Here is a 22,850-nt window from a genome sequence, read left to right as displayed (position 1 = left end):
TGCTAATTTTCACATTCATATTAAGATTCCATCTTCTATTTATACTATTATTATGAATGAAATGCAACAAGTTTCTTCTTGTAAAAAAAAAAAGGACTAATTGAGAAAAATAAAATAAAAAATCAAATGACGGATCTAAAAAAATGGTCAAACTTAAGGAATGCGGACATAAATTTAGTAACTTATTGATGGAACAAATTTTTTTTTTTAAAATTTAATATTCATGATAGATTATTATCATTATTAAAATTAAACAAATGATCCTTATAAATATTTGAAATTTTATCTCTAAACTGTACAAATAATTCATACTTTATTTTTTACAAATGTACAAATAAATCATACTTCTTAGTCCATATAACATTTTCTTTTAGCATTTTCAGAGACAAAAACCAGTACTCCCTCCGTCCCGGAATAACTGATCCATTTTCTAAAAAAAAGTGTCCCAAAATAACTGACCCATTTCAATTTTTAATACAACTTTCATCATTCCCAATACAATATAACACTAAATAATACTCCCTCCGTCCCATATTACTTGACCTAGTTGACTCTGTCACGTATGCCAATGCACAATTTTAAACTTAAATTTCTTTAATAATCTAGTAGAAAAAATTACGAAAATTTGATATTTTGAAAATATTAATCGAGACGAATCTAACAACATCTTATATGCTATATTTTGTTTTTATATATTAGTTGAAAAATAGAGTCAAAGCATGGTACATGAATAGTGCAAATATTCTAAATAGGTCAAGTAATATGGGACGGAGGGAGTACTACTTTTATCATTCCCAATACAATATATTCCACTTTCCCCTTTATTTATACACTTTTCTTAATCTGTGTGAAAAACCAAAGTAGGTCAATTATACCGGGACGGAGGTAGTAATATAAAATGTTTATAGAAGATAAAAATGATGATGAAATATTTTATGAAAAGACTAAAATTGTCGACGGAAAATTTAAATAAATTAAAAAATACGTTTTTATTTTGTAGGGATTAAAAACAAAGGTAAAGTTATGAATATTTAGAGACCTGGTTGAAGGAGCAGTAGAGTAGACGGCGGTAGAAGGGGTTTTGAAACGGAATGGGAAAACGAGAGAAGCAGAAGCAGAAACACGATAGGAGTCAACGTGGAAGAGATTACTATCTTCAAGACAACGATGAAGATGATACTTCAACAATGCTTTCACCTTCTCACAATGAAGAAGAACAAGATATAGAAGACGCTGATGATGCTGACGACAACAACAATGAAGATCACTCATCTCACGATATGCCTTCTAAATTCCTCCTTTACCAACAATCTGTCCAGGTTTCTCTCTCTTTTCTTTCTTTCCTAAAACATGGAATCAAATTATGCCCGTTTGGATAAACTACTTAGTTAAGCGCTTATGTATAAGCTGTGTACATGTTTGGATAAACTACTTAATTTGCAGCTCATACATAAGTGCTTATCGTATACACTGTTAAAAGTCCCATATTGGTTGAGAGATGACCTGAGTAAGTGTTTATAAGTGTGGACAATCCTCGCCTCACAAGACGGTTTTGTGGGGTTGTGTTAGGTCCGACCAAGGTTTCTAAGATACACAAATTAAACTGAAGTCAAATTGTTTTGTATAAGCTACATAATGTTTTCATTAGCTATTTTGGAGAATTTATTGAAATAAGCTGAAAATAGCTTATGGTCATGTCATAAGTTGTTTTTATAAGTTCTCCCAAACACTCACAAATGCCTATACCAATAGATAAGCTCAAATAAGCCAATCCAAATAGGCCGCATTTATACAACAAAAGATAGAATAAAATCAAGTTGTTTACATAAGGCGGTTGTGTAGTTCAACTGGTTTGAGCTTAAGAGCTAAGAAGTGGGAGGTCAAGGGTTCAACTCTTGGCAAGGGGAAAAAACCAACATAAGAAATTAGCATACTAACATTTGCCATTCAAAAAAAAAAGTTGTTTGCATAAGCTAACTAGAGAGCTTATGGAAATAAACTGTTTTCAGTTTATGTACATGTCATAAGTTATTTCTATAAGCTCGTCTGTTAGTTGGTTGTTGTGATTTATTTGACCTGATTGAGAAGTTTTTAATGTGGCTTTTGCGAACTATGCTTTTTGTTATTGCAGTCTCCCAAAGGAGACATTAGTTATTTGCAAAAGTTCTGGAAATAAGCTGTTTTCAGTTTATGTACATGTCATATGTTATTTCTATAAGCTCGGCTGTTAGTTGGTTATTGTGATTTATTTGACCTGATTGAGAAGTTCTTAATGTGGCTTTTGTGAACTATGTTTTTTGTTATTGCAGTCTCCCAAAGGAGACATTAGTTATTTGCAAAAGTTCTTTCTCATGTATGTGGGTGGAAGGGTGCCCCTCCATCTTCAAGAAGATTTCTGTGGCACTGCGTTGCTTAGGTACATTCTCTTATTCTATTCTTGTTGTTGTTATCAGCGTGTTCCATTTGAATGTTTGCAAATTTATCCTCTTTTTGACATGTTTAAAGAGAGATATAGTTCACTATCTCCAATATTTAAAGACAAAGTATACGGGCTGGGATCACTTTTAATATACCATAATAATATTATTTATGTGCACATAAAATCTGGTTTAATTTAAAAATACATGGTCGGTTGCTTTGTGTCCTGGATGGAGTGTATATTTCTATTCATGATGTTTCATGTCTAAACTTCTTATAGCTGAATCTTTTGACTCAAAGCGACAGATTAATAAATCCTATTTTGAAGAGGGATTTCAATTCACTTAGACCACGTTTGTTTAAGATTATTTGTGATAAATCACTTTAATTAAGAAATAATTTTTTATGTTTGTGTAAGTTTTTTTTTTTCAAAATTCATTTTTTTTAAAAAAGTTATTTTTATGCTGAAAATGAAAAGCCATGTCATTCTTTTCGCTTTCTGACATGTCTTGTATTTACTTATGTTTGACAGTGCAGAATGGCTCCGCAGCGATCCAAGAAAGACAGCTGTAGGATTAGATTTGGATCTTGAAGCACTTAATTGGTGCTTGGAAAACAATATACCTAAAATTGGGGCAGATGGGTTCTCTAGAATATCTCTCTTTCATGGCAATGTCCTACAACCTCTCCAATCTAAACTTGTGAAAATCGATCCCGAGGAGCTTGTAAGGAACATTTCACTGTCACAGAATACAGAGAATTTGCAGACTGATGTAATCGAGTCCGATGTCCCAACAAGCTCTGCTGCTCAAGATGATGAGTTAACTATGAATAACATTAAACTCAGTGGAAGAGATATTGTGTGTGCTTTTAACTACAGCTGTTGTTGTCTCCATAAACGCGCTGAACTGGTTTTATACTTCAAGCATGCTCGTGATGCCTTGTCAAAGAAAGGTGGAATTTTCGTAATGGATTTATATGGAGGTACATCGTCAGAGGACACATTGAAGCTTCAGAGAAGATTTCCTAATTTTACGGTATAAGATTCTTAATGTTAATTTGTACCAAGCCATTACATTAGCTAGTAGTATTTCCACAATGCAATCTACATGAAACTGTTTTAGAGGTTATGTGGGGTTGATGAATCCACTTGGACTGGATGCACTTAAAATAAATTTGAACGCAGTTGAAACAGGACAGATCATTTATACATAAACCACTCTTCCTTCTTTAATGAAATCATTCAATTCTCAACTCAAATTTAACTTTGTTGCGCCATGGTCCATAACTTTGTCACCTCCTAACATTTCCTTGATGGTTTCTTCACTCATTGTATGTCTTTCATGATTGAACTCTTGCATTTTTAGGTGTGTCCGAGATTCACATTTAATTTTCCAATACTAGTTTAAGTGGTTGAGCTCAGGTAGTCAATGAGCTTAAGTTAAGGTCAAATCGACTGGGAGTACCTTAGTTTGGTTATAACCCTGGCTGAAACTTTTGAATATGAATATTTCACATAATATTGAAAGGAATTAAAACCAACTATGTATACATGAGATGTGATCTAAATACTAAATAGGAATGCAATCCTATCATAACTCCTAATGATACTAACAGATCATACTATATTAAATATAATAAATATCAATATCTCAACACTCCCCCTCAAGGTGGAGCATACATATCATATGCATCCATCTTGTCACATATGTAAGTTATCCGAGGACTTCGTAGAGATTTAGTAAAGATATCTGCAAGTTGATCCTTAGAATTGACAAATGAGGTTTTGATGACTCCAGAGAGAATCTTTTCCCTAATGAAATGACAGTCGACTTCTATATGCTTTGTTCTCTCGTGAAAAACCGGATTGGAGGAGAGGTGTAAAGCTGATTGATTATCACATACGAGTTCCATCTGACCAACCTCACAAAAACTTAATTCTTGCAGTAAATGTTTTAACCACACAAGCTCGCTTGTAGCATGAGCCATTGCTCGATACTCGGCTTCTGTACTTGATCGAGCAACGACTGTTTGCTTTTTGCTCTTCCATGAAATGAGATTTCCACCCACAAAAATACAATAACCAGAAGTAGACCGTCTATCACTCGCATCTCCTGCCCAATCGGCATCTGAATACCCAACGATATTAGTGTGGCCTCTATCAGTGAAAACAAGTCCTTTTCCCGGTGCTCTTTTGATGTACTTAAGAATTCGAACAACTGCATTCCAATGACTGTCACATGGAGAGTTAAGGAACTGACTAACTACGCTAACTGAAAAAGATATGTCAGGTCTTGTTAGGGTAAGATAATTCAATTTTCCCACTAGTCTCCGGTATCTTCCTGGATCGGAATAAGGCTCCCCCTGGTCAGGAAGGAGCTTCACATTAGGATCCATAGGAGTGTCGACTGGTTTGCAATCTATAAGACCTGTCTCCTCTAAAATATCAAGGGCATATTTTCTCTGAGAGATAGCAATGCCTGACTTTGATTGAGCCACCTCAATCCCAAGAAAGTAACGTAGAGGACCTAAATCCTTAGTCTGAAAGTTTTGAAATAGGTGTTGTTTTAATGCTTTGATACCTTCATAATCATCACCTGTAATCACAATATCATCAACATAAACTACAAGATAGATATATTGATTTGATGATGAACATTTAAGAAAGACAGAATGATCTGATTCGCAACGGGTCATCCCAAACTGCAGCAAAACTTTGCTAAATCGACCAAACCTTGCCCGAGGTGATTGTTTCAGGCCATATAAGGACTTTTGCAATTTGCATACCAGACTACGCCCCCCCTGAGCAACAAACCCAGGAGGTTGCTCCATATAAATCTCTTCTTCCAAGTCACCATGCAAGAAAGCGTTCTTGATATCCAACTGAAATAAAGGCCAACGTTTCATGGCAGCCATAGCTATAAAGAGGCGAACAGATGTCATCTTCGCAACTGGTGAGAAGGTATCGCTGTAATCTTGACCATAGACCTGAGTATAGCCTTTAGCCACTAATCGAGCCTTTAATCGATCAACTTGTCCGTCAGGTCCCACTTTGACATTAAACACCCACCTGCAACCAACAACAGATTTTCCAGGAGGAGGTGGAACAAGCTCCCAAGTATGGTTGGATTCTAAAGCTACCATTTCATCAATCATGGCTTGTTTCCATCCTTGGTGAGATAATGCTTCATGAACTGTCTTAGGAATTGAGACAGATGACAGAGCAGAAACAAAAGCAAAGTAGGAAGGAGACAGTCGGTGGTAACTCAAAAAGTTGTAAACAGGATGAGGATTAGCAGTTGACCTTTTACCTTTATGAAGAGCAATAGGCAAGTCATTAGAAGGCTCTGGTGGGACCACAACAGGAGAGGAGATTGGAACAGTGGCCGAATCACTAGAATCAGTAGCAATAGTATTTGGAGCTGAATCACTAGAATCAATAGGAGATGTTACTGGAGCTTCAACATGTCGACGCTCATAAATATTACCGTAACGGCGGAACTCAGGGTTACCTTGTAACTGTGGATAACTTTGAGTAGAGATAGGTGGCTCAAATATTGGGTGAAATAGAGGAATAGGTATCACCTGAGAATCAGTAACATCTGTTGTAGAACTAGATGTAGCGGGTGAAACAAAGAATGGTGTATCCTCGAAGAAAGTAACATCTGCTGAAATATAAAAGCGACGTGTAGATGGAGAATAACACCGATACCCCTTTTGGGTTCTAGAATAGCCCAAAAACACACATTTGACAGCTCGTGCAGACAATTTATCGCGACCAGGAGTGAGATCATGAACAAAACAAGTAGAGCCGAACACACGAAGTGGGACTCTGTACAAAGGATCCTTAGGAAATAAGAGTGAGTGTGGAATCTCATTATCCAATACTGAGGATGGCATACGGTTTATCAAATAACAAGCAGTGAGAATAGCATCACCCCAAAATTTAAAAGGTGCATGAGCATTGATCAATAAGGTTCGAGCTGTATCAACTAAATGACGATGTTTTCTTTCAGCGACGCCATTTTGTTGTGGTGTGTGGGGACAACTGGATTGATGTATGATACCAAGAGAAGCCATGAAAGAGTTGAATGGTGCAGAAAAATATTCTTTTGCATTGTCACTCCGCAAAATTCGAATTCCTTTTCCAAATTGGTTCTTTATCTCTGAACAAAATGTCTGAAAGGCACCAAACAATTGTGAACGGTCCTTCAGTAAAGTGATCCAGGTGCATCTAGAAAAATCATCAATGAAAGTGACATAGTATCTATATCCCAAAGTAGACAGCACCCGACTAGGACCCCACACATCAGAATGAACAATATCAAAGGGAGACTTGGATCTTTTGTTGGGACTGCTTGGGAAAGATGCTCTAACATGTTTGCCAAGTTGACATGACTCACAATCCAATGACTTCAAATGTGAAAGTTGAGGAACCAACACCTTTAACTTATCTAAACTTGGATGACCCAAACGACGGTGAATCATATCCGGAGATGCAGAAACACCACAAATAGTGGATGATTGACTATGAAGGTAATATAGACCCTGTGATACAAATCCTGTTCCAATTGTCTTTCCTGTATTACAATCTTGTATATAGAAAGACTTGGAAGAAAATGTTATGGAACAATTGAGAGAGTCAGTAAGCTTACTGATTGATATCAAATTAAAAGGACAACCAGGTACAAATAACACATAATTCAATGATAGAGATGGCAGAGGTGAGGCCTGACCAATACCAGTAACTTGTGCCTTAGAACCATTAGCAAGGGTAATACTGTGAGGTATATTTGGAGGTGACAAGTTAGAGATAAGAGAGGGATTACCAACTACATGATCGGAAGCACCGGAATCTAAAATCCATGATCCGACGCAGTGAGAAAGACAAGTTGTAGAATTACCAAAAAGAGCCAAAGTTGCCGGAGATAAAATCGGTTGGACAGCCATCATACCACTAAACCAAAAAACCTTTGAATAACGTCCAAAGACAAATCTGCAAGTGGCAGACTAAAGTGACCAGAGAATGACCCACAAAGCCTGAAACGCGAGAAGAAAAAAAAAACTGACGAAAAAACCAATCAACTTCAAAGAAATCTCCGAACGACCTCTAAAGAGTGGGACCCAAGTGCTGTTGATGGTCCCAAACAAAACTGAACAGCAAGGTGAGTCAAATGATGACAGTGGCGATTGAAAGCAGCGGGAAGACGGCGCGTCGATTGACGTTTGATGGCGGAAAGCAGATCGGTGTCGTCTGATTCTAATTCCAAAGCGCGTGTCTATGTCGGTGGCTCCGACAACTGTCAGCGGTGGTTGTGCTCTCACAGCTGACTTGAGACCAAACAAACTAAAAACTAGGGTTAGCCTTGTCGGCAGAACCCAAAGAAAAACCTTGCTCTAGATACCATTTTGAATATGAATATTTCACATAATATTGAAAGGAATTAAAACCAACTATGTATACATGAGATGTGATCTAAATACTAAATAGGAATGCAATCCTATCATAACTCCTAATGATACTAACAGATCATACTATATTAAATATAATAAATATCAATATCTCAACAGAAACAATCAGTCTTTGGCCCGACTTTACTTGCCTTTCGGCAGAACTCTGGATTAACATGCCCCTTTCCCTTAGGAACTGGTGGGTTAAGACCACAAAAATATTAGTTCTTTTGCGTTTTATTTTTCTTTTGCTATTTTCTGTAGCTTTTCCCCTTACCTTTGTGTTCTTTTTATGTGATTACGAATCCTTGGATATATAATATATAACATACAGTTTATAACCTCTTAACTTGTGCGACAGGGCGTTATGTTTCTGCAATAGAATACTTAGTACATGACATGTATATCTTATATAATTTTTTACGGTTTTTCTCCTTGGATATATAATATATAACATACAGTTTATAACCTCTTAACTTGAGACAGGGCGTTATGTTTCTGCAATAGAATACTTAGTACATGACATGTGTATCTTATATAACTTTTTTCGGTTTTTTCTAACTAGACTAGAATAAAGATATTTTACAGTGTCGGTTAATCACAACTGTTACCAATAGAAACATTTGACTTTCATCTGAACCACCTTTAAAGTCACACACATGCTTGATTGTGATGGGATGACAGTGTAAAACCTTTTACACTGAGAGTGCATAGAAATTATACTCTATCAAATGGATTTAATTCATATGCACCAAAAGTGTGAAGATATTTTACAGTTTCAGTTAATCACAACTGTTACCAATAGAAACATCTGACTTTCTTCTGAACCACCTTTGAAGTCGCCCACATGATTGGTTCTGATGGGCTGACAGTGTAAAAAAATTTACACTGACAGTGCATAGAAATTAGACTCTTTTATCTTGTTTTGACTAAAGAAATTATACTCTTATCAAAAATTAAAATTATTAAATAATAACCAATATGGGATTGTGTTAGACTATGTGTCATTAAAAAGTATCGGAGGAGAATTAGGCATGCTAAGCCGGCCTCCTAGTCTTTAATTATGCAGTTATATTAATATCATGTGTAGCAAATATATGTGTAGCAGTTACCTGTGCGGCAGTGCAGCTATGTGTGTTCTATGTATCGTAAATAAATAGGGAAGTTGTCCACAAGTCCTAGCCAACTGGCAAAAATGCCGAAATTGGTATGCCGGACGCCGTGACCGGGGTTCGAACCCTGGCTCCTCCACTGTGTGTGTGAGTTTCCAATTGCTATTGCCATATCGTCTATCTGCCAAATAAATAAATAAATAAATAGGGAAGGGTAATGGGGTTGTCTTGGGGATTAAGGAAAGGAAGGAAATGGGTAGGAAAACGTCCTTGTAACTGAATGATTCTTATTCTCTGAAACTTCTTTGATGTAGTTGCATCTGAGTGTTAAAATAAATGTGCAGCCCTCTGTTTGACATACTATCACAGGGAGTTTGTTTCTATTCTATCCTATTTTTCCAATCTCTTAATTATACTACATTAGATACCAGTTCTAACAGATTGCTGTGAATATTCTCCTGGATTATGGTTTTTTGATGTGAACCTTGTGATCAAAATTTGCAGTATGTATGGGAGCAAGCTGAATTTGATATAATTCAAAGGAAAACAAGGATTAGCCTCCATTTTCATCTGAAAAAGGAAAAGAGAAAAATTCGCCATGCATTTTCATACAGCTGGCGGCTGTAAGTTTTTTTTTTCTTGCTTTTTTTTTTTTTGTTTCCCCTTCAGTTCATAAAAGAGTATTTTCCAATAGATCAAACTTTTATGGTATTCTTGTTTATATTTTGTATTTGTATTTTTTGAAGTTTCAAACATTATATTGTGTTATTCAGGTGGACATTGCCTGAGATCAGGGATTGTTTAGAAGAGGCTGGATTTCGGGCCGTTCACTTTTGGGTTCGAGAGATGCCAGACTCCACTGAAATTACAAGAACTGAGGGATTTGGTGTGGGAAAGGATATAAAATATGAAGAGGCAACAAGTTTTCAGCAACAAGATTCTTGGAATGCTTACATAGTTGGCGTAGCATAGATTCTTAGGATGTTAAACTTAGTTTTTGCTGCTTTGTTTTATGTCATAATAACTAGAAGACAACACTTGTAGTAATCAGTTTCTTTGCTTGTAACATACTTTTCTTTCTTTAATATTGTTTTAAATTGGATTTACCTTGAGATTATGAAGCATAACAAGCTATTAGAGGTGCATTCATATCAAGTTTGGTTTGAAATTTCCATCAATTACTACTAAGAAAACTCTGCAAACAAAATTTATGTTTTGCCTTGTATGCAAACATCTTAAAATTTTCCGTTGTAAATAAAATAGTTAAAATGATCAATTGCTTTAGTTTGGCTTGAGCACTTGCTCTGTGAGTTATGGTGATGTTAAAAATTACAGCTAATTTTTTTTGCTGGTTTTGGAAGTATAAATTTATCTGATAAAAGGTTTGAAAATATAATTTATGCTTCTTACATAGAGTTTATTTAAAAGGAAGCCAGAGACAAATAAGGGAAAGGTTTGCATTCAAAAATCTAGAGTTACAGAAAGAATTAGCAGAAGATATATGACTATAGATATACACTAGATTTGTGATCTAGACCTCACAATTAGTGTATCATATACATTTGTCAGATTGTCGCTCATGGCAATGACATGTTTACATAAAAATAAGAAATAAGAAGTAAACTAAATCTCCAATTCAACTTGCAGAGTTGGTCAAGTTGAAGGTTTTGAGAGTTCTTTCTTGATAGCATGAGAATATGTCTGATGTTGATATTGAAGGGTAGAATCCAACAGTTCGTCAAGAGATGTCTTTGGCTTCCAACCTAAACTCACAAGAATAAACAGTAAGAAGAATGTCAAATTTCTACGACTACAAAACAATATGTGTATGTTTAGACTAACAATGAGTTTGGCAGAATCACAATGCGCAACTATGGTTTTATCAAAAGCAACAATTCAAATCTTCAACAAAATCATGGTGCTATTGTGATTTTTTCAAACTCACTTTGATTTGAAACAATGCATAGATACAAAAGAAATAAGGACAGCATACCAAGCTGCCTGGTGATGATTGTCATGTCAGGGATACGCCTATCACTGTCATCATAGCCTTTACCATAGAAAACTTCTGAACTCACATCCAGAGTTGATAGACTAGAGGGAGGTACACCAGCCACCTTTGCATATACCTTAATGAAAAAACAAAATGAGCCAAAGTTGTTTATTTCTCTTGAAAAACAAAGGCAATAACCTATCTAAAGACTAATTTAGAAGCTACCTTTATCATCAGCTCAGCTAGCTGCTTAACAGATACTTCATTATCTGGGTTTCCCACATTAAAGATGTGTCCATTTGCTCTATCAGGGTTATCCTACATGTTAAATGATAGCATATACATTAGCATAATCTCGATATGTGAAACGTAGAAGTTTACTTCTGAACTTACAATCATTAACAAAACAGCCTCAACTGCATCTTTGATATAGAGAAAGGTTCTCTGGGAATGTCCACCATCAACAAGTTTGAGCGGCTCGCCACGCAGGAGATTCTAGAGCAAGAAGCTTTGTGAAAAAACAGTGGTATATATATATATTTTTCTTAAGAATATGAAGACATTTGTTCAAAAAAAAAAAAAAGAAACAGAAGCAGGTAGATGATGTTACATTACTGAAACAAGCTAAAACTCTGGGGACACCATCACTTGGACCATCCACACCAGGAATGAAGTCCATTCTTGGTCCAATCCAGTTATAAGGTCTCACAATAGTGAACTTGAGGCCATTCTCCGCATGCTCAGCTATAGATTTATTAATATCAAGAGTAAGTTAAGCAAAAGAACAAAAGATCTTATCATAACAATCACAATCTATGTAGCACGTCAAATTGAAACCATGTAAGGTGTCTGACACTGACATATATACATTTAATTACTTCTATTTTCTTAACTTGTGTCGATGTGTCAATGACAGTATGTGTGTCTGGTGTATCTGTCAGTGATTCATAGATTGCAATCAAAAGAAAAACACAATTCCTTTGTTTACCATAAATGAGCCTGTCTGTCATTTGCTTTGCACATGCATAAGACCATCTCTGTTTGTGAACTGGACCAAAAATACAAGGACTCACATCTTCTTTGAGCTTGTAATATCGAGGTTCCTGCATGATGCAAATTTGTGTTCAGAAAACAAATAAATATCAGAATATGATATTTGATTTACATAGCATCGACACTAAAAATTAAACATATCTTTGGTGTCCGACACATGTAAGTGTCCAACATCATGACACCGAAAAATATGATTACATTCATTCACTCTCATTTTCTTAAATTATTACGATTATCTACGTGTCAATATCGTGTCCATGTTATGTTTTAAATTTTTTACATGAAATGAACTTGCCCATAAAGAGATTCTTGCTGTACCTTTCTATACTCCTCAGGCAGAAAGCTACCAATTGTCTTCCCAAAGACCTCACACGTAGAAAAGTGAATCAAACGCTTATTGTTCTCAGTACAAAATTTAATCTGCATATTATTACACCATCAACCAGATTTCATAAAAACATGAAATTATCAAATAGTATATACAAAGAACGTCAATGAAATTTCACAAAATAAAACAAAATAAAAAACCTACCACCGGGATCGCATCGATGAAATTACTGTAAATAGTATCCAAAGGCCGCGTGTTATAATCCGCCGGTGTACAAATCGCAGCAAGATTAATAGTCTAAACCAAAAACAACATCATCAAAAATAAATAAAAATGGAAAAATGATTCAAAAAAGTAAATAAAAACGGAATAAGAAAATTGAAAAGAAGAAGAAAGAATATATACGAGATCAGAAGCTTTGACAAGAGTTTCAAGGCGAGAATCGTTCTTGATATTCATTTGATGAAACTCGATACGGTTAGCCCAAGGATGAGACTTATCAAGGAGATGATTGATTTTCTCAGAGGAGACATCAATGACTATGGCTTTGTGAGATGTTTCGGACATCAGCTTTTCGGTGAGGTGTGATCCGATGAATCCTCCACCGCCGATCATGCATATTGAGATCGGCGTGATTGGTTTCCCGTCCAGGTTCACTCGATCCATGAAAGCTTTTGTGTGTGTTGTGGAGTGAGAGAGAGAAGAGAGAGAATGCAGAGAGGAAGAGGAAAGAGAAAAGGTGTGTGTGGAAGTTAGTTAATAACTGGCTTCTTTTTTTCAAGATGGTGATTGAAGAAGGAACTGAAAATACGGTGGCATTGATGTAAATTTGATCACAATTTCAGTTATGGACGTTGCTTGTTGTCATGACTTGCATGCCATATATGGTTAGAATTATTACTTGCTACTTTATCTTTCTAAGCCATATTTATTATGGCTCGTGATTACTCTTATTATTATTATTTTTCATTTTTATAGGTAAATTTTAAGCATGTAGCAATTTTCCCTTAAAAAGAAAAATGTATGTAGCAATTTTAACATTATATTATATAAAGAAAAAAAATAGATAGATGTACAATGTCGGTGTAAACTAGTTTTACATGCTCTAAACTAGTTTTACACTGCTGATCAATAATAATTGAGTGTTTGATAGTTTTTTTTTTGTCTTAATTAAACATCTGGTCCATTAACTTAATTTTTTATTTGAAAATGGTCTCATAACTATAAAAAAATATATTAATTTGGTCTTTTATCTTCTCTTTCTTTATTTCAAAATGGTCTCATAAGTCATAACTACGCATTTCACCATCTTCATTTCATGAGATTTAATGGTTAACACTCAATTCTGAGTGGTAGCTAACATATTGTTGACAATGCCAATTTCAACAGTTAGATGAAACCACAACATTGTCCTCACCATCAAACCAAAGCTAAAATCCGTCCCATGATGGAGCCATGTGGATTCTTCCTTCATATTCTGGCACTTCATTGCGGCTTAGAGCTTGGAGATCTACGAGATTATGCCCTTTAATAACGAGTAAGAGAATAACAATCTCCTCTCAAACCTTTTAGTTGCAGTTCAACACCAATCATATATTATCGCGACTCACAGCTAGTGTATGATCTACATAGAAAACAGATAGGTCAACATTCCTCATCTTGAAGGTCATCTTACGGTCACCAATGCTCATGTCGCCCACCAGAATACGATCATCCAGCGAGAAGACAGAACGTTCTCCGTCACGAGGAAATCTAGAGTCTCTGACCCCCACCGTCATTCACCATCCCCTTAATGACAGAATGACAATCACACTCAAGAGCTGCAACTCAGACGCTCCTCAGTTAAGTTTTGCTACATTTGTTTTAGTCTTTAAAACCAATCAAAATAAATCAATATCATTATCAAAAAGCTACCAAATTGTGCAACTACACGCTATGTAGTATGATAGAGAAATGATATTTGAACAACCATTTTGTTACAACTTTTGCGACAACTTTATCTTTCATACTCATATCATGTCTTCATTTTTTTCTCTCCCTATTGCTTTGAATTTTGTGCCAAAACCTACATTTCTTTGTATATTTTGGTTGTCCCATAAATTGTCACATAAAATGGTTGTTCAAATAACATTCCACATTATGATATAATTTTCAACAAAAAAATTAACTTAATTTTTATATCTAAACTTCTATTAGTTTCTTGAGTTTTTGGTTGTCAACCGTTCATATTTAATTCATTTTTTTGTTTTTTTTAAAATTATATATATATATATATATATATATATATATATATATATATATATATATATATTGGTCAAGTTTTAAATTATATTTATATGAATATTTATTTAATTATATTTTATATTTATGTTTTTGTAACCAAAAAAAAAAAATCTCCGGAGATCCATCTACGAAAACAACAGAACGCAGGCGCTTAACTTAAGTTAGCTAGCTGTTAGAGTCGCACTGATCTCAACTGGCCGGAAAACGCAGACGGACTTGCTTATCGGCCGCCATAAACAGTGAGTCCAGTTTATCCTTTTTCTTCTTTTCAGATTTTCCTTTCTGTAGCTCGGGCGAGGATACAATTCCATCGCGATTTGCGTCGCACTGCGATTCACAGCATTTTATTGCTTACATTGCTTTCTTTTTATGTTCCTCACTCTGCAATTTTTCAATATTGTAGTTTATGTTTCCAAATACAATTTTAGTTTTGATTTTGAATCATGTTCAAGTTCAATTAATTATAAACTATGAACTAACTCACTATCTTGAACAATCAACTTTGTTATGTTAATTTGTCTTCTGATTTCTTTTTTTAGGGTTTTTATGCATTATTTATTGAATTATTCTAATTTGCAACAATCAAATTTACAACTTACCTTACCAATACTATTTTAGAATTTTGTAATGCATATAGAATTCTATGACGAAATAGATAACTGATTTGTGTTATTCATAATCTATGAAGCACGGATACGGACATGGACACGGCATGGACACTGACACGTCGACAGTGCTAATAATTTGAAAGAATCACATTATTCAGTGTAATTATGTGTCGGTGTCGGACACTACACATGTCCGACACCGTGACACGTCTAATCCGAGGAGTGTCCGTGCTTCATAGTTCATAATTCATATATAGTTTTAGTCTGGACTAGATAACAAACTTTCTACCCTATGACAGAGTGTTTCCACTTTACAGGGTAGTGTGAGCTGATTGTTGTTTATGGCTCAATCCACCAAAATCTTTTACCGGTTCGACCACATTAGGACTTTCGTCAATGCGAGGGTTAAATGGGTTCGAGACGATTATCTTGATACTGCAGTCCTCAAAGAGAAAAATCTCAAACACGTCATTTCTCTTAAGAACCATATTGTTTCGTCTCCTTCCAAATCCTTATCTGTCTACAACGCTTCTATGTTGAAAGCTTCACTTAATCTTCCTATGACAACTATCAAACTAGTTGAGAAATATCGTCATGTTTTTATGCAATTCCAACCGAGTCCTGGTCTTCCTCCGCGTGTTAAGCTCACTGCTCAAGCTTTAGCGCTACATAAAGAAGAAATGGAAGTCCATAATTCGAGAAACAACAGGGAAGATGCAGCTCAGAGGCTTGCTAGGCTTCTAATGCTTGCTGGCATGGCGAGATTGCCGATTTATGTAATTGAGAAGCTGAAATGGGATATGGGTCTTCCTCATGATTATGTTACTACCCTTTTGGCTTATTATCCGGATTATTTCGATGTCTGTGTTGTTGAGGATCCATTGTCTGGAAAAGAAGTGCTTGCTTTAGAACTAGTTTCGTGGAGAAAAGAACTTTCTGTTTCTGAGTTAGAGAAGAGCGTAATGGGCTTTAACTATGGTGCAGATAAAAGAAGACATGATATTCAATTTCCCATGTTTTTGCCTAAAAGTTTTGCTTTAGAGAAAAGGGTGAAGACTTGGGTTGAGGGTTGGCAAACATTGCCTTACATTTCTCCATATGAAAATGCATTTCATCTTGACTCGAATAGTGACCAGGCAGAGAAGTGGACAGTGGCAATTTTGCATGAGTTGCTTTCTCTTTTGGTGTCAAAGAAAACAGAGAGAGAAAATTTGCTTTGTTATGGAGAGTGTTTGGGGTTGGGCTCGAGATTTAAGAAGGCCTTGGTTCATCATCCCGGTATATTTTACCTTTCTAATAAAATAAGGACTCAGACTATTGTGCTTAGGGAGGCTTACAGAAATGAATTTCTTGTTAAGAATCATCCAGTGATGGGTACGAGATATTGGTACATTCACCTCATGACCAAAGTGTAGAGCCGCAATAAACTAGTTGATTGATTTAGAGGATGATGATTAAATTGAAACATGGCTTCTGAACCTGAAGTAGTTCATAGTTCAAACTATCTAACTTTCATTAAACCTGATTTCCAAATTACTGGTTGTCGCCATTGACAAACTGATTCTTAAGATGATTCCATTGGAAAATATTGGCTGCAAGTTCTAGAGCTACTTTATGAACGGAATTTATTATGTTGCGTGTTGGAATGCTAGTTGCCAATATTTTAAAGTGTGGACAAATTCAATTGTGATTACCGACTCCAATATAAAACCTTATTAGTTGGTAGTAAATCCTGGAGGAATGGATGTATGCGATGCCTAAACAGCCATTTGTCTAGAGTCTTCAGTGTTGAATTAATTGTGGCCGCAATAGTGGTTGATCATCAGCCAAACTGTGGATGCGAGTAACATCCCCATCTCTGATTTTTGACACCGGCAAAGTACCTGTTTTGCCCACTTTAAACATCACCTTGTACAGATTGAGGGCCTTTTTTTTTGACAAAAAGGTTGAGGGTCTTGTATCTTTCATCCATCACATACTGAAGCATTTTATGGTTAGTTCCTCTTGTTGGGTCACATAATCATATAAAGAAGGACTGTTCTCAATATCTCTTCGCAACCCACCTATTACTTCGCATTTGGCAAAATTTGCATCCTGTGCATTTTCTGCTTTGGAAAGGGAAAAAAGATACTCCAAGAGGAATGATATTGTGATAGTTATACTAACTCGGTTAGATACTGTTGTATTTTTCTGATATCCGTTATAATTCTAGTTACTGATATATAGAAGTTTCCCAGTCTGTTAATGACTATGAGATGGTGTCAGAATTGTTAGTATAAATACATTGTAATCTCTCTCCATTATTCAGATCATAATATATGACTTCGGATTCAATTACATGTTCCATCTGCACTTTTCTCTCTATCTCAGATTCTATCATGGTTGAATGTCTATAATTAAAATCTCTAATTTCAGGAAATTAGGAAAACTGTAACAGATATCAGAAATATAAATTAAATCCTAATTGTGAATAACAGATATGTATACAAATACACTCCCCCTCGAGTTTGAAAATACAAATTAAAAGCTCTAAGTTCGGAACAAATAAATTGAATTTTTGCCCCCATTTTGTGACATATCTATCAATTGATAATAAGAGCTAACAACATTAGTGACGACTTCTTTTGAAAGAATTTTCTCAGCTGATCTGCTATTTATACACCCTTAGCAATAAATATAAATATAATTTACTTTTACTAGGAGATTAATAATATTGTGACTTCTTTAAAAAAAAAAAATATTGTGGACTTATTCAAGGTTCACTCGATCCATGAAATATTCCTTAAGCACGTGGCTAACTATATACAAGGTTCTGGATATAATTGCTACAAACTTCCAATACTAACATCAGCGTCTTTTGGCACCTGAGTTGGACTTGGGATGGGATAATCGCCTACTAGCCTATTCCTGTCCATTTAAGCATGGTGATATGCTGGCCTGTGCCAGCAAATTTTGCCATATTTTATTGATGTTTTTCTCTGTCATCTATTTGTAATTTTAGCATTAAAGCATCATCCTAAGTTCATTTTCGAATTTTTGTGCAGTTATAGTGCCATTGGTTGCAGGACATTAGTTTCTTCCTCTTCTTTTTACATGGTATTGGACATCAAGTGAGCATTTATGAAGCATGAAATTGTCAAGTGGGTGGCGTCGTTTTGCTTTTGGTGTTCTATTAATTTTCCTCCTTACTCATCTGTTTTCTGGTAGGCAATCTCTTTCACTTTTTTCTGTAAGTACAAATCATTCCGTGTCATGTATGATTGAGCTTTACAAGTGAACTTGGTTTTATTCTCATCAGTCAGAGAGTTGAACAACTCAAAAATGGTGGAACCCCGTAAACAACTTAACAAGAAATTTGATCATCTGGTACTTGGTCCTGCTGCTGGTCAAGGCTTGTCAAATCGTTTGCAATGCCAAGGTTTGTTTTGTCTCTATATAAGTAGCTATTTAAATTATGGTCGAATTCGTGAATTCTTTTTACTCAATGATGTGGTTACAGGTAGGCTGTCTTAGAATGTGTCATTGCATCTTATAATTCTCATAGGACTAAAACTTGTAACTATTACTACAAATTTACATCCATTTTTTGTAGATTGCAAATGTTTGAAAATTTTCATTTTTTAGGTTTTGCACTTCACTCATAATTATCCTGTCCACATTATTTTGGTTTCGATTTATTTTTATAACGCATTTTACATCTCTACAATTCACAGGATCAAAAGCTCTCAATAGGACCCATTCTTCAAATGGCAGATTAGCGGTAGATGAAAGTATTACATTTGTCACTGTATTTACGATTTATAATTCTTCTCTCGATAGAGCAGATGATAAATCATCAAACACATTTGTTGGCAACGCTTCATATAATAAGGTGGAAAGGTCAATGGCTGTGTTGAATGTCTTCATTAACTTCATTCAGGTAACTATTGAATAAGCTTTGTGGGTTTGTTAGATTGCAAAGAGCTTATTGCCTTTGATTATGTTTCTACTGTTACCTTGTTATCGAATATAGTGTCGTTAAGTGCGTTATCTTTGTCAACAATGATATAAATTTTTTGAAGTGTATCAACTGGAAATAATGGAACGTTCTCGTCTCATCTTGACTTTTTATTTTTTTTCCTAACTTGACACCATTTGTTCTATCACATTCCCTCAAATATGTACCTGTCAACCTTTGCCTGCTGATAAATATCGATCGATGGGCAACAAAGGTAGCTTGATGGATTTAATAGTAAACATTATTGGTATTGTATATTGTACAATTATAAATTATATTGAAATTGTATTAATAGGCCGTATATCAAGTTTATCTTACCAATTCGAAAAAGAGAACACACCATAAAGAATTAGCATGAGGTCTATCTTATTTTATTTTTCGAGGCAATAAGTCTGAATTGTTTGTTTGAAGGAAATGAATGCACAATTGCAACACAAATTTATTATAGAAAAACAGAGACAACTACTTTATTCTCTATATTCGTGAAAAATATAGTGGTGACTTTTTCCAGATAACAACACAGCATTAAGTTCAGATTTTTTTTCCTTCTGAATATATAAGAATCTACATTAGTGCGAGGATTAGAAAGGTGTGAATTTTTTCAGATATAATTTGTATAAAGAAGTTGCCTGAATTGCATGCTTACAGTTCTTAACCAATCGGTAGCTTCGAAATTGAATCCATTGGTAAATAAAACTACAGTCAGATGTCTTATATTTCTTCTCTCTATCAATTAAATCATTGTTTGTTATTGTTGTAAATAGTTTGTTTTTTGTAATTATTAGTAATAGTTGTATTCGACTCATTACAACTTTGAAATAGCAGCTATTATTTTCTATAGTTATATTTGTTTTGCTCTGTTCAAATACTCAAATCCAAGCTTAACTTTGTGTGTAAATGGTCCAAAGAGTAATGCTAACAACAGATATTTTAACACATTCTTTTTGATTGGTTAAAATTTATATGGGTTCCACCAAATTTATATGGGACCCACATGATTTGGTGGGACCCATGTGAATTTTAACCAATCAAATAGAGTGTGTTGGAAAGTGTGTGTTAAAATGTATGTTGCTAGCTAGCATTACTCATGGTCCAAATATTGGAAAACTGATATTGTCATTCATTTTCTGGCAATTATTCTAGATAGACATAATTTAATATTTGGTATGGATAACATATGCAGGTAGTAATGCCCCAGAGTGAAGTGATTATTCTCACGGATCCAGTTTCTGACCTTTCAGTGCACAGAAATAGGGTCTCTCTGTATCCCATACAAGGTGAATATTCAAGAGACAAGTTGATGCTCCAAAGGATCAGGTCTTATATTGTAAGATCACAGTCCATCGACAGTATATTATAGATCTTTTTTGGTTAAAATAGTTGCTTGTTTTTTCCTTCTCATTCTTTTTCTGTCTACTAATTGCAACACCAAATACTATAGCTGTCTTTCCCCTGAATTACGTGCACCAAAATAGATCATAAGTGCTTTGCTATCTTCGTCATTCTTTCTCTTAGACATTATGTCATATCATATAGTGCTTGTAGTCTTGTTTTATCATTATCTGTGAAGATGATAAGAATGTCAAAATTTATATAAATAACCTTTTGTTTGCTTCTTTACAGACCTTTTTAGAAACAAGACTTCAGAAGCTTTCTCAGCATCCGAAGGATATCACTCATTACATCTTCACTGATTCTGATATAGTAGTGGTTGATGATTTAGGGCAAATTTTTCGTGACCATCCTAATTTTCATATGGCTCTGACCTTCAGGAACAACAAGGCTCAACCTTTGAATTCAGGATTCATTGCAGTAAAGGGTACCCCTGATGGAATTTTAAGGTAAATAAACTGTGCTATCTGTAGTTTTAGTTTAATTGCAGTTACGTGATATACTACGAGAAAAAAAAAAAATTATATACTAATTATGTAATTGGCTAGTATTTATGCAATTTTCACTGTTTAACAACATTTCAAGCATCTGATTTGGACTTGGCCTTTTTCGTGATCACATACATGACCTGCCACTAATTTCTTGACAATTGGCATGCTCTCATTTCAGGTTTCTGAGGAGAATAAAACAATGTACTTTTGATATTTAATTATGATATGTTTTTAGTGCAAAAAGGTTTACTCTATAGTATATACTCCCTCCGTTTCAAAATGAGTGTCGCTTTAGCCAATTGCACACATATTAAGGAATGGAATAAAATAATTATTAGACATAACACTTTTACTAAACTGCCCTTACTTTATAAGAAAAAGACAAACTTAAAGTTGCATTGAAAATTGTGTGAGAGAAAAGTTGGAGTATTTATTGAGGGTAAAGTTGGAAGAAAAAAATTAAAGTTGTATTGGAAATGTAAAGTGACATTCATTTTGAAACAATTTTTTTTTGGCTAAAGTGACACTCATTTTGAAACGGAGGGAGTACTATCCATGAGCCATTTTAATTTTGGAAGACATTTGACCCTGTTTGCTTCTCCTAGAATCTAAAATAAATAGGTTGACTGTACTATACCTTAATATTGTATTTACAAGTTTAAGGGATAATATGTCATAAATTTCTTGATCTATCTCCTCTGTTTTTCTGGTATCTCATGCTGAATTCCTGATTTATTTCTTCAGTTTTCTGGTATCTAAATGTTAAATTCACAATTTGAGAATCAATGCAGGGCGAAGCTTTTCCTACAAGAGGTTTTGAAAGTTTATGTCTCAAAATACATGAGTGCTTCCCGCATGCTGGGTGATCAGTTAGCTCTTGCTTGGGTTGTGAAGTCAAAACCTTATTTTGATGCCAGCAGGTTTGCCAAAACAGTAGCTTTCTCTGATGACATTGGTGGCACTTCAATATTGTTCCTACCGTGTGCCCTATACAACTGGACTCCGCCTGAGGGAGCTGGTCAATTTCATGGCATGCCATTGGATGTTAAGGTATAATGCTCGCTAGCTGAATGCTTGGAGTTAAATTGGATTTGGTTCTGAATTTTTTATTTAATGATGTATCATTCGTTCCTGGTTTATTTCTGGGTTGCAGGTTGTTCATTTTAAAGGATCAAGAAAACGTCTAATGCTCGAATCATGGAATTTTTATTCCTCGACTCCTGAAATTGCTGATATGTTATGTCTCATTTTGGGAAGTGGAAGAACAAAATATGATTTTTGAGAATGATTTCTCCTAAAATGTTCACATCATATGTTGAAGCGTCATGCGCCATCAACGATTCCCAATTGTAGGAAAGAAAAATTCAGCTATTGCTCCTTTGTCATTAGTCATTCCCCTTTTGATTGGTACTGATAACTGCAAACCAGAAGGCCGGCCCTGGACCGTGAAATAGGTTGAACTGCTCTACTCAGGATAGTTCTCTTTAGGAGGCACAGTTTTTAGATTCCAACATATCAAGAGCATGTAGAATGTGATATTATTGTTATGAATTGATAGTGGTATATACATTGCTGTAACTCCACTTTGAACATTGGTATTCAACAGTCAATATTATTGACTTTTAAGGATAATTATACAATCATTTACACTGCTTTTGGAATCAATGTAAGTGACAAGAAAAATGAGCTTGTTTGTTTGTACATTGAAAACTATGTTACAACAA

The 22,850-nt window shown here is 35.0% G+C and overlaps 4 protein-coding genes across 5 annotated transcripts; 3 read left to right on the top strand and 1 right to left on the bottom strand.

Moving 5' to 3' along the window:
* Window positions 1–1,061: 1,061 nt before the first annotated feature.
* Window positions 1,062–10,126, top strand: LOC146930075 (S-adenosyl-L-methionine-dependent methyltransferases superfamily protein). Its single transcript, XM_085701729.1, has 5 exons — window positions 1,062–1,319; window positions 2,310–2,416; window positions 2,951–3,455; window positions 9,486–9,604; window positions 9,755–10,126. Exons 1-5 carry the CDS (start codon window positions 1,092–1,094, stop codon window positions 9,951–9,953), a joined length of 1,158 nt encoding a protein of 385 aa, XP_085557855.1. The 5' UTR covers window positions 1,062–1,091; the 3' UTR covers window positions 9,954–10,126.
* A 298-nt stretch (window positions 10,127–10,424) lies between these two features.
* On the bottom strand, window positions 10,425–13,120 carry LOC146930074 (UDP-D-apiose/UDP-D-xylose synthase 2-like). The gene is made up of 9 exons (XM_085701731.1): window positions 12,761–13,120; window positions 12,560–12,652; window positions 12,346–12,447; window positions 11,963–12,077; window positions 11,585–11,718; window positions 11,368–11,469; window positions 11,200–11,292; window positions 10,975–11,110; window positions 10,425–10,744 (listed from the first exon to the last, which is right to left on the bottom strand). The coding sequence occupies exons 1-9, from the start codon at window positions 13,019–13,021 to the stop codon at window positions 10,635–10,637; spliced, it is 1,146 nt and encodes a 381-aa protein (XP_085557857.1). The 5' UTR covers window positions 13,022–13,120; the 3' UTR covers window positions 10,425–10,634.
* Window positions 13,121–14,773: 1,653 nt separating this feature from the next.
* On the top strand, window positions 14,774–17,415 carry LOC146930073 (protein WHAT'S THIS FACTOR 9, mitochondrial-like). Its single transcript, XM_085701728.1, has 2 exons — window positions 14,774–14,877; window positions 15,564–17,415. The coding sequence occupies exon 2, from the start codon at window positions 15,588–15,590 to the stop codon at window positions 16,659–16,661; it is 1,074 nt and encodes a 357-aa protein (XP_085557854.1). The 5' UTR covers window positions 14,774–14,877; window positions 15,564–15,587; the 3' UTR covers window positions 16,662–17,415.
* Window positions 14,774–22,850, top strand: LOC146930072 (uncharacterized). Of its 2 annotated transcripts, XM_085701727.1 has the most exons (9): window positions 14,774–14,877; window positions 15,564–17,415; window positions 18,291–18,449; window positions 18,545–18,664; window positions 18,960–19,165; window positions 20,427–20,570; window positions 20,867–21,084; window positions 21,918–22,176; window positions 22,280–22,850. In XM_085701727.1, the coding sequence occupies exons 3-9, from the start codon at window positions 18,374–18,376 to the stop codon at window positions 22,406–22,408; spliced, it is 1,152 nt and encodes a 383-aa protein (XP_085557853.1). In that variant the 5' UTR covers window positions 14,774–14,877; window positions 15,564–17,415; window positions 18,291–18,373; the 3' UTR covers window positions 22,409–22,850. The 2 variants fall into 2 exon arrangements, with proteins under 2 accessions (XP_085557853.1, XP_085557852.1); XM_085701726.1 differs by lacking the exon at window positions 15,564–17,415.

Source organism: Medicago sativa, chromosome 4 (genome assembly GCF_051527215.1).
Source record: "Medicago sativa cultivar Bolivia chromosome 4, Bolivia_mono, whole genome shotgun sequence".
NCBI classification, from domain to species: domain Eukaryota; kingdom Viridiplantae; phylum Streptophyta; class Magnoliopsida; order Fabales; family Fabaceae; genus Medicago; species Medicago sativa.
The sequence above is the reverse complement of the archived record's forward strand: the minus strand, read 5'-3'. Positions and strand labels throughout refer to the sequence as shown.

Coding starts and splice junctions, on each gene's coding strand:
- LOC146930075 (XM_085701729.1), top strand. CDS start 1,092: ATGGGAAAACGAGAGAAGCAGAAGCAGAAACACGATAGGAGTCAACGT. Junction 2,417..2,950: donor TGTGGCACTGCGTTGCTTAG/GTACATTCTCTT, acceptor TATGTTTGACAG/TGCAGAATGGCTCCGCAGCG. Junction 9,605..9,754: donor TTTTCATACAGCTGGCGGCT/GTAAGTTTTTTT, acceptor TGTGTTATTCAG/GTGGACATTGCCTGAGATCA.
- LOC146930074 (XM_085701731.1), bottom strand. CDS start 13,021: ATGGATCGAGTGAACCTGGACGGGAAACCAATCACGCCGATCTCAATA. Junction 12,078..12,345: donor TGCCTGAGGAGTATAGAAAG/GTACAGCAAGAA, acceptor TGCATCATGCAG/GAACCTCGATATTACAAGCT. Junction 10,745..10,974: donor AATCATCACCAGGCAGCTTG/GTATGCTGTCCT, acceptor TTGTGAGTTTAG/GTTGGAAGCCAAAGACATCT.
- LOC146930073 (XM_085701728.1), top strand. CDS start 15,588: ATGGCTCAATCCACCAAAATCTTTTACCGGTTCGACCACATTAGGACT.
- LOC146930072 (XM_085701726.1), top strand. CDS start 18,374: ATGAAATTGTCAAGTGGGTGGCGTCGTTTTGCTTTTGGTGTTCTATTA. Junction 18,665..18,959: donor AAATCGTTTGCAATGCCAAG/GTTTGTTTTGTC, acceptor TACAATTCACAG/GATCAAAAGCTCTCAATAGG. Junction 22,177..22,279: donor GCATGCCATTGGATGTTAAG/GTATAATGCTCG, acceptor TCTGGGTTGCAG/GTTGTTCATTTTAAAGGATC.